Raw genomic sequence first — 20,016 nt, 5'->3', positions numbered from 1 at the left:
TTGTGAGCACGGTAGGCAAATAAAGGCTTCAAATAACCTAAAAAGATTGAAATTCTATTACAGATTCTGAATTGTAAAGAGTTCTCTTTAGTTAGTAATATGCAAATCTAGGCCCAATTTGGTAACGTGTAGAATCCATTTTCAGGATTTGGTGCACCCATGGTAATAGCAGTATAAAGTGCCCATAAAATGGTAATCCAGAAAGCTGATTTGCCTACAAATAATTCCAGGTGTGGGCTCAAAAGCAGCTGGTCATGATGAATATCTAATTGGTATTCTCCAGATGGCGGTTAGACTATTATGAGGTCATGGTGTCTCCTTGTTCCTCGTAGGATCTAGCCATTAAGCCTGATTGGACCATTGCCAGGTATGGCGGCCATTTCAGAGTCACAGACTTTAGTATCAGCCATTTGGTGCTTGCCTGTATTAGGCTGACATTGTTAATGTATTGATAGGATTGGAGCAAGTCCAAAAAGTGACATTTACAGTAGACACAAGATAGATGTTTAATTTCCAATAACCATACTGTCTAATTTCTTGACTTAACAATTCATATCAGTTCCCAAGTTGCTATTGAATGTGAATTGAGTGTAATATGCCTGTGTCTTGCAAGTACAAATAAGGTGTGTTCTCTATGTAACTTCCATGAAAATACAAACCTATTACAGTAGTAATTTTGGTTAATGTCATGGAGCCCAGTTAGTTGTTAAATGGTTTCTAATTGGATTGCTCTGTTTGGTGATTTTATGGCTCTAAGTGCACATGACACAGAACCCTAAGGATGGAGTTCTCTCAGTTTCTAATCTTCCACTACAATGCCCCTCTGTATTAATAACAGGCGCGCGGTACACAGAGCAGACTTAAAAAGGATAATCTGATTATATTTTCTTGAAATACGATTCCAGCTCAGAAATTGTGGCCTTCAAGTTTGATTTGACTTTTCCACTCAACAGCAGTTTTTAAAGTGTTTTCGGTTTCCAGTAGTGTAATAAATTGTTTTATTTCTGTTTTATATGAGTTCACCATATGTATACATAGTGCTCCGGTATGCACTTATTGCTGGGACTTGTAGTTCAAATTAGGGTGCAGTATATAATATACTGTATATACACATATATTACGGTTGTGCTTTATTTTAAGAATCTTGCATAATATGCAATCATTGGGTTCGATTCAGTTCAGCACAAATTGAACAGTGCTAGGAAGGAGCTCCCAGAGCTATTCAATTCTGTGTACTGTTATTTCAGTGGGGTGTGAGCAAAAACCTCAACTCCGGCATAACATTGCGCTGAATTAAATAACATCGGGAGCTTCTTCCCAGCATTGTTCAATTTGCGCTGAATTGAATCTACCCCCATTGCATTTACTATGTGTAATTACATTGTAAAGTGAACTCCTTATGTCAAACACATTTGACGTGCAATTTACTAAGCGTTAAAAAGCACTAAGGCAACTACAATGGAAGTCTGGCCTTAATAAACAAAATGTATTTCTTTAGATTTTATGTTCAGGTGCACAATTCATGTACAGTACCACTATAATTACATAGTATATAGCTCAGTGATTATCAACCTTTTTCAATACTTGCGCACCGAACAAGACTTTAAAATTTCCAAGGCACTCCATCAGTCTCCCATGGGAAAAAACACACACATTGGCCCCCACAGCAACTAAAGGCACTGGTCTCCCACAGAAAAAGAAAATAAAGCACACTGTCTCCTACCTGTCCGTAGGTGAGAAATGAGCTGAGTTGTCACTGTCTCTCAGCGGAGGGAGCTTCTGCAGCCTCAAATGCAGGTGTGGCTGGAGCCTGTTACTAACAGAGTGGAGCAGCACTAAGCAGGTGGGCAAGTGGGGGCAGCAGGACGGTGACGCGGCGTGCGTGCATGACCTATAATGTCCATAGGTCACGGGCCGGGCCTGGTCTAAGGCAACAGGGCCTCAAATTAGAAGTTAATTAACGGCGGCACACTTGATAACGCGTGTGCTGCAGCACAGCGGATGGAAAACGCAGTGTTAGTTTATATAAATAATTTAGTACCTCTGAATCTGCAGCCTTTTTCCACTTTGGATGTTTTTCCCCACCTTGTAATACGTGTGTAATCGTAGCTTCACATTGGTGTTTCTTTACCGTAAATAGAGCTTTCCTAACTAACTCCTAATGTATTATTCAGTTTTCTATTTGATTGGAGTTTTCCAAGCTTAGAGTGTGCAACCTGCTGGCTTTTTATCTTGCCTGTGTTCAGAGGTCTTGCGTGCATAACTACTAAGATAGGAAAATAATTTCCATGGACACTGAATTGGTCAATAGGTTCATATGTGCAGGTATGGGTTAGTGCATCTGCATAGACATGGCCTGAACATCGAGCAGAATTCTATTTGAGTAGTTATGCCCCCAGTAGATTTTCCCCTCTGTAGTTATGCCCTTAGTAGATTTTCCCCTCTGTAGATATGCCCCCTAGTAGCGCTGCCACACACACACACCTATCCACCCAAAAAAAAACACAATACTCACTAACCTCGCTCCTGCTTCCGGACAGCTGCCCTCCGCCTGGACGCCCGCTCCTCGGAACTATGGGAGAGACCTCAGTAGTGAGCTCTTGCCTCCGGCTGCCGCTGAGGGAAATGAGGCAGGCACCCGCTGGTAACACAATCTCAGCGGGCGCCCGCCATGTCCCTGGGTTAGTTGAGCCACTGGGCCGGATGAAGTGGCTGTGCGCCCCACCCTGACCTAAAGGTTTTCACTAATTGGCGTCCCTATGTGCAGTATACCACAAGTTCATAACAGTACATCACACTTAATAACTTATTTGATTGTGCATCATTGCTACATATACACCTTGTGCTTGCATGCAGACACGTACTCTCGCACATTCCCATGCGTTTTTCTCAACCCAAAAAGCCACGTAGTAACAGTTAATGCAAATTATTGCTGATTGCTTGTAAGGACTCTGTAGCAATCCCTATTACAGGTCTCTCCTTGTTCTCTTGCAGGATCGGAGCAGAATGTATGACAGTTTGAATATGCACTCATTGGAAAATTCCCTCATTGAAATAATGAGAGCTGAACACGATCCCTTAAAGGGTGAGTAAACTTTGTCATGTGTTGTTGTTTGTTGACCAAGATAGTTCCAGAAAACACTTTTCTTCTCATCTGTGCCTATAATTGGCATGCATAAGGTTGCAATGTTTTATTAATCTGTAGCTATGACAAACCCTTTGTGGATTGAGCACATGGGAAATCCTTCAGCAGTTTCTATATCTGACGGTGAGGCAGAAATCCCACATCGCGTTTATTTTTGCGTCCTCGCTAATTGCTGAGTTTAACGTTTACCTGAATATGTTTTTGCAGGGAATGTTGTAAGCTGCCAATCTGAGGTTACTTGGATACTTTCGTGTCCTGACCCAGTAAGCATGCTTTGTAATCCGTTATGCCAGGAGTTGGTAATTACCAAAACAAATACCCTGTATGTTTCTGCCCCAGGCTGTTACAGATAAATTCAGGAACGCGTTTCTGCCCTTCTGGGAGTGCGCGGCTGCATGGAGATATACATGGAGGCATATGAAATAGCCCACTCATTTGCCAGAGCTGACGCTATAGTCGCTAGAATTAAATCGACAACTGGTTGACTTTTCCTAACTGACATTTCAAATTAAAAATACCTTAGAAAAGTCCTGCAAGACAGAGGAATGTGAGCTGTATGTGTAACATACCCCACTAAATTCTAATTTCATAAAGTTGCAGATGTATTCGAGACCGACCACTAAATACTTTGGGGTATATGCAATTCCGGGAAAATTGCGGCTTTTTTTCGCCCGTTTTAAAATTCGACACAATTCGACCGTCGAATTCCGTCCGACGGGTGCCGGAATTCGACATATTCAATAAAAAACGGATTCGACAGTCCCGCTGTCGAAAAACGGACGAATTGACGGATAGTGTGCGTCCTGGATTCAACTTTTCCGACGGCGCAAAAATGGTTAAAAAACACAGAAAAAAATTGCGTGGGGTCCACCCTCCAAAGCATAACCAGCCTCGGGCTCTTTGAGCCGGTCCTGGTTGTAAAATACGGGGGGGAAATGGACAGGGGATCCCCCGTATTTTTAGAACCAGCACCGGGCTCTGCGTCCGGTCCTGGTGCAAAAAATATGGAGGACAAAAAGCGTAGGGGTCCCCCGTATTTTTTGTACCGGCACCGGGCTCCACTAGCTGGGGAGATAATGCCACAGCCGGGGGACACTGTCCACCCCCATCCAAGGGCTGCGGATGGGGGGCTGATAGCCTTGAGTAAAATGAAAGACTATTGTTTTTGCAGAAGTACTACAAGTCCCAGCAAGCCTCCCCCGCAAGCTGGTACTTGGAGAACCACAAGTACCAGCATGCGGGGGGGAAACGGGCCCGCTGGTACCTGTAGTTCTTCTGCAAAAAAAATACCCAAATAAAAACAGGACACGCACACCTTGACAAGTACAACTTTATTACACACATGCCGACACACACATACCTACCTATGTTCACACGCCGACCTCTGTCCACTTCTCCAAGTAGAATCCGGGGTACCTGAAAATAAAAGTATACTCACCTAAATCCAGTGTCCTGTTATTTGTAATCCTCGTACTTGGCAAAAAAAAAAAAAAAACCGCATACCCGAGTAACCTCACCGCTGACCGCAAAGTTCCCACCATTGAATATAATGGAGGGGCTGTGCGATGCGCTGTCTGACAGCTCAGACGCGCATAGCCAATCAGGAGAGTGCCACGACGTGGCGCTCCCTGATTGCCTGAAGGGACCCTCTGTGACAGGAGTCACGGGGGGGGGGTCACAGCATTCGGGGAAAGGGGTCCCATGTGTAAACACGGGACCCCTTTCAGTCCGTGTGGATCGGGTATGCGTTTTTTTTTTTTTTTTGCCAAGTACGAGGATTACAAATAACAGGACACTGGATTTAGGTGAGTATAATTTTATTTTCGCGGTACCCTGGATTCTACTTGGAGAAGTGGACAGAGGTCGGCGTGTGAACATAGGTAAGTATGTGTGTGTCGGCATGTGTGTAATAAAGTTGTACTTGTCAAGGTGTGCGTGTCCTGTTTTTATTTGGGTATTTTTTTTGCAGGAGAACTACAGGTACCAGCGGGCCCGTTTCCCCCCGCATGCTGGTACTTGTGGTTCTCCAAGTACCAGCTTGCGGGGGAGGCTTGCTGGGAATTGTAGTTCTGCAAAAAACAATATTCTTTCATTTTACTCAAGGCTATCAGCCCCCATCCGCAGCCCTTGGATGGGGGGGGGGGGGACAGCCTCGGGCTTCACCCCTGGCCCTTGGGTGGCTGGAGGGGGGAACCCCTTGATTTAAGGGGTCCCCACTCCTCCAGGGTACCCCGGCCTGGGGTGACTAGTTGGGGTTTTAATGCCACGGCCGCAGGGACCGGTATAAAAGTGTCCCCCGGCTGTGGCATTATCTCCCCAGCTAGTGGAGCCCGGTGCTGGTACAAAAAATACGGGGGACCCCTACGCTTTTTGTCCCCCGTATTTTTTGCACCAGGACCGGACGCAGAGCCCGGTCCTGGTTGTAAAAATACGGGGGATCCCCTGTCCGTCCCCCCCCCCCCCCCGTATTTTTACAACCAGGACCGGCTCGAAGAGCCCGAGGCTGGTTATGCTTAGGAGGGGGGACCCCACGCATTTTTTTTTCTTAATTTTAACCCATTCCCACCCCTTCCCACTAAAATACCATGCTCTCTCTATTTTAGTCATTTAAAAAATCTTTTAAAAAATATATAAATAATACTTGTGTCCCTCTAATAGACAAACCAAGTACATAATCCCTTCTAATATAAATAGATATGCTATTAGCAATAAAAAAAACACACAAAAAAACATGTTTTAAATTTTTTTTTATAGATTCCGCCAGCAAAGTGAGGCGGAAGGAAATTGACGATATTACTGTCGAAAAGCACTAAAGTCGAATCGACATTCTTCAATTGAATATACTTTTGTCGAATTGCCGCATTTTTACCACTGCAGACATGTCGAATTTTCAAAATGTCGAATCTGAAAAGTCAGGTTTTTTTTGTCGAAAAGTACTGTATTGCATTGTCGATTTTTTTTTTTTTGTGTCGAAAATGCCCCGTTTTTCGACATTTTCGGGAATTCGACCGCAATTGCATATACCCCTTTGTGTGCTTTGCGCACATCTCCCTTTGTGTACCCCCCTTTACTGTGTAATAGTGAAGGTCCGACGTGGAGAGACACGTGGCCTCACAGTGATCATTGGTCTCCATGAAGACTCACCAGTGCGGTACATGGGACTTTGCGTAAAGGAAGATAAATTTATGTTGTCTCTTTAAGGTTACCCTTCTTTACGCGAAAGTACACATTACATTGAGTTGTAGGGGTAAAAATGCAATTGTTTTCCAGAATTGTCTTTTTAAATGTGTGGAAGCAGAGATAAGTATAAATTGCCTTCGGGAAGAATATATATTGTGTATCTCTCTTAAAGGGGAACTAATATCAGTCCTGTGTGCTGCTCATTTGTTGTACCTACTAATATTTATACTAGATAGAATAATGCCACCCCTCTGTACAGGAATGATATAAAACAATCGCAGGGTGTCTCCCGCCTGTCTGCGTTCGTCTTTTCAGTGCATTCTGGAACTGGCCATGCCCCCATGGCATCATACCCTGCCTTTAATATGTTCCCCCATATCCCTTTCCACTGTGCCACACCCGTAGGCTTTTGTATTGTAAAGGGATTTTGGACCTCAGCTGATTGACAGGTAAGCTCTGGGAGAAAATGAAAAGGGTCCTGGGGAAAAGAAATTAGACAATGGTATTATACTGGCGAGTTATGCAAAGTCCCTTCTTCATGCAATAGCATCATCATAGAAACTAGAAGTCCTAGTTAAAAAAAAAAAAAAAAAAAAATTCTTTGGTCCTTACATGCTAAGGGAATAAAATGTTGGGTTGGTGTTTTTGCTACCTTTCAAAGTATGGTTATATGTTCTGTAACCAGTTTGTCTGAGACAAATGCAAGTCCGCTTAAAATCTACATAGATCACACATGGAATCTGCGTACTTTCCCGTCAGGAATGCCAGGAGATGCGGTAAAGCAGGATGTCTAGAACTACTGTAGGATTCCATGTAAATGGGAAGTATCAGGACTTACTACAGGGATGCACTGTATCACGGTGTTACTTCCACCTTCTGGAGTTTCTCTTATTTTTAGTTAAGTTAAAGGTTTTTTGTTTGTTTTTACATGTTGTAGAAAAGGAGCCGGAAAAACGGTTATTTCTTTACTTAAATGTCACAGCAAATATGCTTAAAAAAAAAAAAAAGACTCTTGTTTATCACTACCTATTGCCATATGTCTATGAAAGTCTGACCCGTAGCCCAAAGGTCAGCAACATCTGGTTTTTGTTTGAAATCCATATGCATGCAAAACATTTGGTCACAATAGTCTGTCTTAGCAGAACATTTCCATCATCGCATGCTGTACTTTGGTACAGTTAAATAAATGCTCCAACCGCTCACTGTTAGCAAGATCATTGAGACTGAGAGCGCATATATCTGATTAAAGGGTCTATTTACTAAACCTTGGATGGAGATAAAGTACCAACCAATCACTGTTTAACTGCCATGTCACAGGCAGGGTTTGAAAAATGACAGTTAGGAGCGGATTGGCTGGTACTTTATCTCCATCCACTTTATCTCCAGCCAGGGCTTCGTTAATAGACCCCTTAGGCCTTTATGTCCATGCCAGTCTCCTGCACTGTTATGAATAGTTATTTTGCACTTGATCCTGATCATCAAATGAATGCCATTTTAATGTTGGTTTATTTTCGGTTTAATGTCATTTCTAATGTCCCCATCCCTGTTCTTATGAATGACCACCTACCTCCAGCACATGCCTGCCCCTACGTTGAGGGCCGCTGCTGCCCTCCTGCCCCCGGCGCCTGACTCTGAAAGTCTTGGCTTGTTCTCAGCGGGTGAACTAATTGCCCCGGTCATTGAGTAGCCCTTCTGTCTTGGAGAGCCTTTAAGAGTGGTGGATTCATAAAGGATAACATTTGCAATGCCGTTGGCCAGCTCTGTTTAGCTGGGAATGTATGTATGTGTGTATACTCCTAAGCACATTCTTTTGGTAGAAGAAAGCCAGTCTTTGTGTTTAATAATAACTCCCCTCTAAACTGGAATAATCAAAACAAGCTAGGACAGTGCGTCTTGTGTGTGGCGTGGCGGACTGAAGAGAAAGTTATTGGAATGTGGAGCACGTGTGAGAGAGCGAGCTGCTTCCCCTCTCAACTATGACTAAGCATCTTGTGCCTCGCTTTTGCTCGGTGTATGTTTTGGCACACAGAACAAACTTTTTTTTTTTGTGTGTACGCCCTGGGCCGACTCCCCCTTCCCCTGCAGGATGTCATTGGATGTATACAGTACCCTAGACTAATTTTGCTCTGCCCAGCCTGAATTTCTTGTCAATGGATAATGCTTGTAGTAAATACTCTTCTGAAGAATGTCTTTGGTTTCCTCCATGTTTTTATAGGTGGCCTGTGGATTCTCAGTTTCTACGGTTCATATTTAGAGGGGCAGATATTGAATTGGACACAAACGGATTTGCAGACATGTCTTATGAAAAACTGGGCCTGCGCTATAGAAAGAAGTCTCCCACTGCGCATGCGCCGCCAGGCATACGCACATGCGCCGCCAGGCATACGCACATGCGCCGCCAGGCATACGCACATGCGCCGCCAGGCATACGCACATGCGCCGCCAGGCATACGCACATGCGCCGGGATTGATCCTGTAAAATAGGCGTGTCTGGGTGCCGTCCGTGCAATTTCACAAAACTTATTACATCTAGTGCTAATGTGAGCTAACTTCCATGCTGGTTTGTTTTGTGGGAGTGGAGGTGCAGCACCTGTTTCAGTCAGGAAAAACAGTGGGCGGGGCTGACCTTTCACATGCAGACCACAGATGCTCTGCATGCATTGATGAATTCTCACATAAACTAGTAAGCAGGCTGCATGAAAAAGTGAAGAGTGTATAGGGCAGGCATGTCCAAACTGTGGCCCTCAAGCTGTTGTGAAACTACATATCCCAGCATGCCCTGACACAGTTTTTCTGTCAGAATGCTAAAGTTGTGTCAGGGCATGCTGGGATGTGTAGTTTCTCAACAGCTGGAGGGCCTCAGTTTGGACATGCCTGGTATAGGGGAACCGCATGCCTTCTGTGTAAATGCTTGGACTTGGTGCCAGAATTCCGCATATTACTCCATTTTCACTTTTGGCAAAGTATTTAGGCTGCCTTGTTCAGATTTCCGGCTTCAAGATGGAATCACAGTCTGTGATTTTCGATACTGGTTTATAAGGAATAACTGACATGCTGTGCCAAACTTTTTGCTCTATAGCCGTGTGCTTCACTACCATTATAAGCATAGGCGTGCGCAGAACATTTTATTTGGGGGTGCACCGTCAGAGGGGTGTTTAGCACCACCTACTGGGCGTGTCTAGCACTGCCTATTGGCACTCAATGCAATAAAAATCACATATAACAAGAGGCGTGACCACTGCAAATGGTAGGGGGGGGGGGTGACTGGGGAGACAGGGGTGACGGGGAGACAGTAGGTGACTGGGGAGACATGGGTGACAGGGAGACAGTAGGTGACTGGGGAGGCAGGGGTAACAGGGAGACAGTAGGTGACTGGGGAGGCAGGGGTAACAGGGAGACAGTAGGTGACTGGGGAGGCAGTGGTGACAGGTAGACAGTAGGTGACTGGGAAGGCAGGGGTGACAGGGAGATAGTAGGTGACTGGGAGGCAGGGTGACAGTAGGTGACTGGGAGGCAGGGTGACAGTAGGTGACTGGGAGGCAGGGTGACAGTAGGTGACTGGGAGGCAGGGTGACAGTAGGTCACTGGGGAGGCAGGGTGACAGTAGGTGACTGGGGAGGCAGGGGTAACAGGGAGATGGTGGGTGACTGGGGAGGCAGTGGTGACAGGGAGACAGTAGGTGACTGGAGAGACAGGGGTGACAGGGAGAGAGTATGTGACTGGGGAGGCAGGGGTAATAGGGAGATAGTGGGTGACTGGGGAGGCAGTGGTAATAGGGAGATAGTGGGTGACTGGGGAGGCAGTGGTCACAGGGAGACAGTAGGTGACTGGGGAGGCAGGGGTGACAGGGAGACAGTATGTGACTGGGGAGGCAGGGGTGACAGGGAGACAGTATGTGACTGGGGAGGCAGGGGTGACAGGGAGACAGTAGGTGACTGGGGAGGCATGGGTGACAGGGAGACAGTAGGTGACTGGGGAGGCAGGGGTAACAGGTAGACAGTAGGTGACTGGGGAGGCAGTGGTGACAGGTAGACAGTAGGTGACTGGGGAGGCAGGGGTGACAGGGAGATAGTAGGCGACTGGGAGGCAGGGTGACAGTAGGTGACTGGGAGGCAGGGTGACAGTAGGTGACTGGGGAGGCAGGGTGACAGTAGGTGACTGGGGAGGCAGGGTGACAGTAGGTGACTGGGGAGGCAGGGGTAACAGGGAGATGGTGGGTGACTGGGGAGGCAGTGGTGACAGGGAGACAGTAGGTGACTGGGGAGGCAGGGGTGACAGGGAGACAGTAGGTGACTGGGGAGGCAGGGGTGACAGACAGTAGGTGACTGGGGAGACAGGGGTGACAGGGAGAGAGTATGTGACTGGGGAGGCAGTGGTGACAGGGAGACAGTAGGTGACTGGGGAGGCAGGGGTGACAGGGAGACAGTAGGTGACTGGGGAGGCAGGGGTGACAGACAGTAGGTGACTGGGGAGACAGGGGTGACAGGGAGAGAGTATGTGACTGGGGAGGCAGGGGTAACAGGGATATAGTGGGTGACTGGGGAGGCAGTGGTCACAGGGAGACAGTAGGTGACTGGGGAGGCAGGGGTGACAGGGAGACAGTAGGTGACTGGGGAGGCAGGGGTGACAGAGACAGTAGGTGACTGGGGAGACAGGGAGACAGTAGGTGACCCCCCCTAGCAGTCCCTGCTGTTCACATTCAAACTCATCTTCCTAGGAAGAGGCAGCGCTACATGATTACAGTGATGCTGACCTCAGTACAGTAGATTGCAGCCACAGGCTTAGGAGCAGGGTCCTGGAGGAGTTCACTCTGCAGCTCTGTTGGGTCCACACACCAGCAGTTGAGGGCCATGCTCTGGATGTGATAGACTCAGTCTCTCTGCATAGCTCCACACAACAGGAGTCTTCTTAGCACAGAGGGTGTAAGAATGGGGTTTGGTCTTCAGGGAGGGCGTAGTGCCAGCACAAGGACCCTGGTGTCTGTCTCTGTGGAGAGCAGAAGCACAGCTCCGTCAGTTCAGGGCCCCCAGGAATCTTCTTCCTCTGTCACTGACTCCTCTGAATCCAAAGTACGTCTGACAGCAAGGAGCACTGGTTGGTGTCAGTGCAGGGCTGCAGACAGTCACAGGCAGGTGTCAGTGCAGTGGGCAGCACTCACCTGCTTTCCTGCAGCACATCGCATGCCCCCCATCCTGGCTGCGGAACATGCTGAAGTTGTGTCCGGCATGCTCACCCTGGTGGAAGCACTCCGAGTCCGCACACAGGTGCATTAAGGGGGAAATGCCGCACATTTAGCAGCGGTAAACCATGCACAGGGTGGCGTTGTTATTGGAGCGCACACCATGGCAAAAGTCCTCAAAGCTGTTCCCCCTTGGCCACTAGTTCAGGGCCTCCCCCGCCGGCCACTGCGCGCTCAGCACCAACCTGCACTGCTGGGTTTTACTGGTCTCCACACACGGGGCTGGGTTCTCACACGAGATGGGGGGGCAGCGGGTTAGCGTTTAAATCCCCTTCTTCTAGAGGACCCCTCCGGGAGTACAGGAATCGGCAGGAGGAGAGGAGGACAGGTATCGGCAGGGAGGGGTGGGGAGGACAGGTATCGGCACGGATCACTGCAGCTGCAGGCGTGATGCGTGTGTGAGGTGGTGCCGGACATTAGGGGGTGCCTGTGCGCACCAGGCACCCCCCGTGCGCACGCCTATGATTATAAGGCTGCGTAATGTGGGATTTTTGGTTTGGGAAATATTTCATAGCACATTAAATGTTACTACATTAGCACTGGGAAATCAAGATAAGGCTGAAAATCAAAGCTTTAGACTTTGGGATTTAGGTGTACTTTTTGTGTGCAATAGAAAAAGAGTGGCTCTCGCTACTAATCCATATTGAACACACATACTTATGGTAAAACTGATATGAAGCATGACTTTCTGAAGCTTGGCCCGGTAGCCCAATGTTAATCTTTAACCGTGATGTTTCCAGAGTTCTGACTCCCGGTTGCACATCAGTTAACAGAAATGTGATCCCATAGCGGTTACGCTGCATTTGGCATGTAGTTGACAACCCTTGTCTTCTGTTTTCAAAAACGTTAGTGTCATGAACTGGCTGTTATTGGATAAACTCTATGCATTGGCTTATTGTAAATCTGGCTATTTCAGTTGGTGGCACTTCATTGTAATAATTACAATAGCAGAATGTAAAAATAAAGCCTGCCACCTCCCAATTGGGCAGATGTACTAAGACTTCAAGAGAGATAAAATCCCAGCCAATCAGCTCCTTTCATTTTTCATACACTGCGCAGGATGCGTCAATTATCACATTTTGCTTGCGATGCATCGTGACACTCTTTTGCAAGCATAATGGTGTTTATTAAGGCCGTATGCTTGAAGAAAATCTCTGAGGACGATTCTTGCGGTAAGAGCTGTCCTTTGCGTTGAAGGACTTTGAGGTTATTGACCGGGCGTCCTATCTGCGCATATGTGGGCAGGTGCTCGGCGCGCTGTGTGCTTGGAAGGATTTGATTGGATTCCTTTCAATGGGGTAATGTGATAGAAGCCCATAGGCTACTATAGGGCAATGCCATGTAAAGATGGTGGTGCCCACCGCATCCAAGACCCGGACTCTATCGCATTCCAGTGCTTGGTGTAAATGCGGTAAGTGGCCAAACCTGGATTTTATATCCACCCTCTATCCTAGACAGAATCCCGATCGGATACTGGATGTGCTTATATCAGGAAACACATCTAGTACTTGCTGCTATAGTTGGCATCACACGTGTATGAGTTTGTCACGGGTCCTATTCACCCAAGTGGGCGTTTCCTCACAGAAAGGCCTAGTAGTCTGTCCGGCCTATGAAATAGGTGCAGAACTGCGCTATGCTATAACCCATAGCCATACCTCCCAACATCAGCACGTAACTTGGTCCACCTAGTGCATGGTAGGCAAGTGAAAGGAAATTGGTTTCCAATGGTTTGCTGTAGGTTACTACTGTGTGTTGGATGGATGTGGTTAATTGGCACTATATTCCAAGGGAACTTGATTATTTACTGTGGTGCCTTTTTTGCAAGGGGCCTGAGAGGTTAAAATGGTGTAGAACCATTAGATAAGCAAATGTCTGACCATGTCTCTGTTGTTAGACTGAGGGGAAGGTTTATCAAAGCCTGGAAAGAGATAAAAGGGGAGATTTACTAAGCCTTGGAGAGTGATAAAGTGGACAAAGAAAGTACCAGCCAATCAGCTCCTAATAGCCATTTTTCAGTCACAGCCTGTAACATGGCAATTAGGAGCTGATTGTCTAGTACGTTATCTCTTTTCACTTTATCTCTCTCCAGGCTCTGATAAATCTCCCCCTTGGTGAGATCAGTTATTCATAGTGAGTTTTGGTTCAGCCCACAGAATGGCTGCCTCCATTGTAAGTAAGAGACTGGTATATACACCAAAGTCTATTTATAACTTGACCGGTTTGCATCTGCCCCCCCTCTTGCATCACCTCCATCCCCGCTGCGCTGACACAAGACTCCCTTTTGTGCCATGTGCCGCTGTTCCCACTACACTAGGATTCAGGAGACTGGACAAACCTAATAAAATGATAGCGTGTTAGGTCCCTTGTATGTATGCCATCCTCCGATTAATATGACAAGCCTGAAAGATGTGCTAATATTGGGTATTTATTTATGGTGCACAACTAGACCTACTTCCCAGTGCAATATAAAATCATTGCATGCAAGACGTCACCAACATGTTCAGGGCGGTAATACACAGAACAGTGTTCAGGGGAAATGTTTTCTCAGTAAAACTTGTGTGGATTATGTTTCTGCCTGCTGGTTTCTTGGCAGCATCAGAAAGGTTCCTGCTGTTCGGAGTATATAGAGGGTATAGAGTCTCTGGAAGTCTCAGGGAGATCCCAGAGGTCAGCACATTTCTGGAGAGTATGTGGCCAGAAACAAAGCACTTATCCTATTGGGCTAGCAGGGGACGTAACAAGCTGCGTGAGAGGGGCAACTGCCAGAAGGTGCTGCACGGATCTTTCCTTAACTCTTCAACCTAAATACTCTAGATGCTAGAAACCTGCAGTGTATTCATCTGGGGTCTTCACAGCACACATTATTAACCTAAAATGTCTTATTTATATATTTTAGGTCGTTTGAACTACCCACATCCAGGAAGTGACAGTCTTCTGATGTTAAATGGTAAGTCCGTATTTTTTTTTAATACTTACATATACTAACATGACATCACACCCTGCTTATATCCACAATGATGGTGCTGGTCACACGTTGCCTGTAACAGTATATGGGTACTGCAGCCCCTGTGATAATAAGTCATGAGGATATTAATACGTCAAGTTGCACAACACTATAAAGCCACCAAGTCAGTCTTAAGTATATGTGTATGTGTGTGTGTATATATGCAAGTGTGTGTGTATATATATTTATGTATATACATATATATATACATACATATATATATATATATATATATAATATATATATATATATAATATATGTGAAAATAAATAAATATATAAATATATTTTTCAGTGAGATATAATCCTTTGTTAGACGACAGCAAAAATTTAGATAAAGAGCATTTGTGGTCTACCTCAAGCAGCAGCAGCCATTTTGGGGGCAGATCCGATATTTATAAGCCAGCAGCTTATATATTCACTGAAAGCCAGTGAAGTCGCTGAGGGGCTTCACAATTAAAAATGGCTGCCTCCACAACACTTTATAACTTAGACCCACATTGGAGGCCTGCAGAGATGTTTCTATGGAATGCCTTGGGGTGCAGAGGTGTGGGAGAACAGGTTGCATTCTGGTAAAATAAAAGGAAATAAAGTAACTTGTTATGTTTACATATGTAATGGCAGAATTGTTTCACATGCCGGGCTCGCTGTCTGTCGTCAGCAGTTGGCTTTTACTTTAAGCACCAAATCATCCTGGTTGTTAAGGTTGACCTTTGGCACTAGGGGTTAATGAACAAAGTCAAAGGAAGCGGTGACCTTTTGTCTCGGTGCATAATTGTTGATCCAGTGACTGATTTCATAGTGCACTAGAATTAATCTTTCTGCTCCAAATTCCCCTCAGCAGCAATTTCTTTGGTGATTAAACCAAATCACAAGGGCTGTTCAAATGATTTTGTCATTTGGAGCGGCCATAAAAAATGGTTTATGGTGACAGTCTAATCAGGTGTCATGTGCCCTGAGAAATATGGTGCTTTATGATTGCGAAATGAATAATTGATACTAACACAAGTAATGCATATGTCCATGCATTCTCCAGTTTTACACTTACATAGGGTGGAGCAAAATAATACAGAATGTGTGAGCCGTCCGTCCAGTGTAGAAATAACCGGTCTTTTCTAAGAGAGCCAAGGAAAAAGGTGCCTCCACAGCAGTAGTTTTACAATTGGTTTTCCTCTAAAGATGCAGTAGCTACCTTGGGGCTTACAGTCTGTGCAGCCCTGCAAAATTGTAGGCGTTTCCCTAGCTATAGGATGTGAAGGCATTTCATGTTTTTATTCCAACACTTAGGGGGAGATGTACTAAGCAGTGATAAAAGTGGAGAAGTTGCCCATGGCAACCAATCAGCATTGACGTAACATTTATAATTTACATTCTATAAAAATATACAGAGCAGCTGATTGGTTGCCATGGGCAACTTCTCTACTAGCTCACTTTTCCACTTTTATCACTGCTTAGTACATGTCCCCCTTAGTTCTTTGGTATCCATGGTCCCTTAAACTTCTTTTCAACTGCTGCAATAGCCTGAGTCGCGGCTCAATGGAAAAGGGTCGCAGAAAAAATAGCCATTGTCCAGTGCCTCTAGACTCCAACCTACAGTATGTACCAATCAAGGTTGGATCAGGGAAGGACTCGGATAATGCTGCATTGTAACCGGGTGACCCGGGTCCTATTACGAACATAAGGAAATCTGCATTACTGGCATTTGAAGATGTCATGTCTTAGCGCCAGCAGAGGGAAGAAGACTGCACACGGGTGCAGTATAAGTGGCACCGACCTGAGAATAACCCGGGTAAAAGGATTTAGTGTAAACAGGGCCTGACCTGAGTCAGAAAACCTGGGGCAGACCTGGGATTTAGGTGTAATTGGGGTATTACTGTAAGGGCAGTGTTGCAGGTGTGCTCTTTGCATTGACCATGCTAATAAAGAGCCTATGTGGATGCTAAATAAACTCCTGTGTGTCTTTATTTTAACACACAACAGGACTTATGTAGTGTTGAACATACACCTTTATGAGGAGCATAACTTGCGTGAAATGGGAATATGCAAGTAAAGTCTTCTGCATTTCGATTTCATCTGCATTTATGACCAAAGAGGCGCTAGTGGATTGTAACGGGCCGTACTCATATAGGCAAGGTTCAGCAAGGCTCTACTGAGCTGATGTAGGAGAAATACACCTGATTGGACGTGTATAGGGTAGGTGTAAATCCAAACTGATGATGACTACTATTAGCATATTATATGTACACGCTGATCTGGTTGCATCTCTCCATGGCAACAGCTTTGCTTTTGGGAAGAAATGCACTTTTTTCCTATGCACTGTACTTATAAACAAAGTATGCCCTATTTATTTCTAATCCACTGTGTCCAAACATGAAAATACTGTCTTCCTGTTTTTTTGACACTCTGGGGAACTGTAAAAAGAAGGGAAAAAAATCAAATAAAAAGCTCCTGTACTTTAATGAAGGCATAACGAAACTGCTGCCAGCAAAACGGAAAAAAACATCCGTGTAGACGAACCAACGGCAACTGTGACTCTTGTGACACTGGCGCTTTCAGTGTAAACCCTGCATGAGCGCTTGTAACAATGTATATATTTACACTTTCTGATATTTTGTTAACAGAATGATTGCGTTTTAGAGAGTCACATTCTCCTGTCCCTACGCTGAATTAATCACATCAGTAGGGGCTCCAGCACAGGATGAATTGACAGAAAAGGGATGTTGGTTTATTTCTGTTCTCTAAAAGACTTTCTCAGATCCAGCATGAAATCTCCAATTAGACTCCAGTTGCTTAACAGACTCTGTGAGCTAACAGGCCTCCGGGGTGAAGTGGGATTAAAAAACCCTTCCTCACTTCTCTATGTACCAATCCTGACAGAATTTTTCACCTAACGGGGGATGTGGCTACTGTTTTGAAAGGGAACAGAGTTATGTAATAGAGGGCAGAATTGGAGTCCAGGCAATTTTCATGCAAATCGACGGACTGCTGTTCTGCCTACAGCGGTGCTAGAGCTTAATGGGGATAGTTCAACATTGTGGGTCAATACAGCGATTTCTTTCCAGCAGTCTATCGACAGCAGTGTTTGTAGATAAAGACCCCTCTGATTTAAGCTGCATTTATGTGGACGTAAAATAAATAAATAGGCAAAGACATTTACATTTGAATGATTAATTGTTTCACACGCACGGTGTACAGAGACGTGAGCTGTATGAGGTTTTAGTGACTCGGTCGTTTTCTTCTTTGTAGAGAATGGGTGCTGGAAATCTGTCCATTTAAGAATTCCATAGAACTCTACCATCCCCTCTTTCTTCCTATGTTACATTTATTTTTATTAGACTTTTATCCCCAAGCAGATATAGAAGTGTTCAGGGCAGGTAGTTGTGCAGCTGTACAGGTATCACACACTAGCGCTAGGATTGTGTACACTGATAGTCTGTTTACAGTATACTTGCTGCATAGATGTTAGCTTTGTTGCAATGGTTTTTTTTGAGTGGGGTAACGTGGCATATTGTCACAGGGCTTCTTGTGTCATCGCACATTTGGAGTCACTATTCCAGGCTGGATGAAAACAGAAACTTTGAGTAAAATGATTTGAAGGTTTTAAATCTAATGACATGTGGACTATATTTTGATTTCAAATTGTGACCTTGGATCAAGTGTACTTTTTGTGAATATCCAATTGTGTTGAAAATGTTTCATCCATAGTAGTAATATATACTAGAGAATTTGGATGCGCTTATGTGGGCACTAAGCCATTACCTTTCCAGGGATTAATGGCTTATAGCTTTTTATTTGATTCTTTTTAAACACTGTCTGCATTCGCCAGGGATGCCTACTCAGTCCCCGGCACCCCCTCTTCCCATAGAAGTATTCTCGGTGAGGTGTTTCTGCTTAAAGCAAGCCTACATATTGGTCACATCACTGGTACCTGGGGTTTTTATTTACACCCTACATCAGCAGAATATTGTAAAACATGCAGATTTAGAGCAAATTCCACCACTCCCGGATGTTCCTGTTTGGCTACAGGTGTGAACCGGTGGGGTTATCTTGACTTGTGAACAGCTACTATTTGTTTGGCTGCAATGTTAAAACAAGACAAAGAATTCTACGTTTTCTTTAGTTGGGCTTAAGGCCCGTACACACTGGTCGATATATCGGCCGTTCTCTTGAACGGCCGATATATCGCGGGACCGTCGGCCAGTGTGTATGGCTGATACGTCTGTGAACTCCGTCGTTCACAGACGTATCGCGTCGGCCGCGCAGCACAGCCGACGGCCAATATATCTACCGATATATTGGCGCGTCGCTGTGTGTGTACGGCGGTCGGCTGACCGCCCGTACACATGCTGCGGCGACCGGTGGTGATTGACAGCTGAACTGGGCGGGCATGTGTACACGCCCGCCCAGTTCATGACGTCAGTCCCCGACGGATCGGGCAGTGTGTATGCTCAACACACTGCCCAATCCATCCATAGATATATCTGCAGATCAATTGATATGCAGATATATCTATTAGTGTGTACCCATCTTTAGAGATATATTTACTGTGTGGTGAAGAGTTCTAAATCTGGCCAAAAACAAAATTCCAGAGTCCCAGGCCTGTGATGCAGATATAATTGGGGATAGTTTTTGCTGGCTCCCTCTGGCAAGTAGCTTATTTAACAAGGAGAGTGACAATAGCGGGGAGGCAGAAAAGAAAGCATGATGTTGGGCTGTGCCGTTTTCTTGTAGAATTGCAGCGGGATGCTGTAATTAGCGGTGATAGAAAATCTTCATGGCCTGCGCCATATGCCCAGAATTCTTTGTGCACTTGTACTCTAGGCTTGCATTAAAACACATTACATACATAATTCCTATTTATACACTGCCATACTAGATCACCCTCAGTGAAAGGAATAACCAGGGCTGTTATACCCCCCCATGGGTCCACGCTCACATGACTGTATTACCATTGGGACCTTTTGTAATCACTGAAGTTCCTGTGCAACAATCCTCCATCGCTATACAATAATCACTTTACACACAGTCCCTAAAGATGGAGGAGAAATCCTATTAGTCAGAGGGGGTAATGAAAATGCTATTTACAGGAATCGTTTTTGAATTGTGGCGTGTGAACCATTTTAGTTAGAAGCTGTAGTCCGGTCTGCTACTGCTAGTCATGAAATGTTTGTGAAATAATGTCGTTGAAAGTACAGTAGCTGACTGGACAGGTAACCCTGGCCAGCCAACAGGCCTTATCCCAGTATGAAGCTCTTTGCAGGCTTGCCAAATTATAAATACAGGGGTTTAGCAGGATTAAGGTTTGTGGGGGCTCCAGGGCAATTTGTGGGGGCACCTACAAATAAAATTGTCTTTAATATATGCTGGTGATGTTATTAAAAAGTTTGTGCAAATACTCCCAGCAGTCTTAAATGCTGTAGTGCCCTCCATTTACATTATATTACACAGG

The 20,016-nt window shown here is 45.3% G+C and overlaps 1 protein-coding gene across 6 annotated transcripts in view; it reads left to right on the top strand.

Moving 5' to 3' along the window:
• CPEB2 (cytoplasmic polyadenylation element binding protein 2) overlaps positions 1–20,016 on the top strand; it is a 155,167-nt gene that overhangs the window by 63,020 nt on the left and 72,131 nt on the right. For 5 of the 6 annotated variants that reach the window (XM_063922832.1, XM_063922824.1, XM_063922842.1 and 2 more), the window contains exons 3-4: positions 2,995–3,085; positions 14,461–14,511. In XM_063922832.1, the coding sequence (XP_063778902.1) occupies positions 2,995–3,085; positions 14,461–14,511 (142 nt within the window). Of the gene's footprint in view, positions 1–2,994; positions 3,086–14,246; positions 14,334–14,460; positions 14,512–20,016 lie in introns of those variants that run through there. The other variant, XM_063922864.1, reaches the window with a different exon arrangement.

Source organism: Pseudophryne corroboree, chromosome 1 (genome assembly GCF_028390025.1).
Source record: "Pseudophryne corroboree isolate aPseCor3 chromosome 1, aPseCor3.hap2, whole genome shotgun sequence".
Lineage (NCBI taxonomy): Eukaryota > Metazoa > Chordata > Amphibia > Anura > Myobatrachidae > Pseudophryne > Pseudophryne corroboree.
Note: the sequence above shows the minus strand (reverse complement) of the source record. Positions and strands in the feature narration are given on the sequence as shown.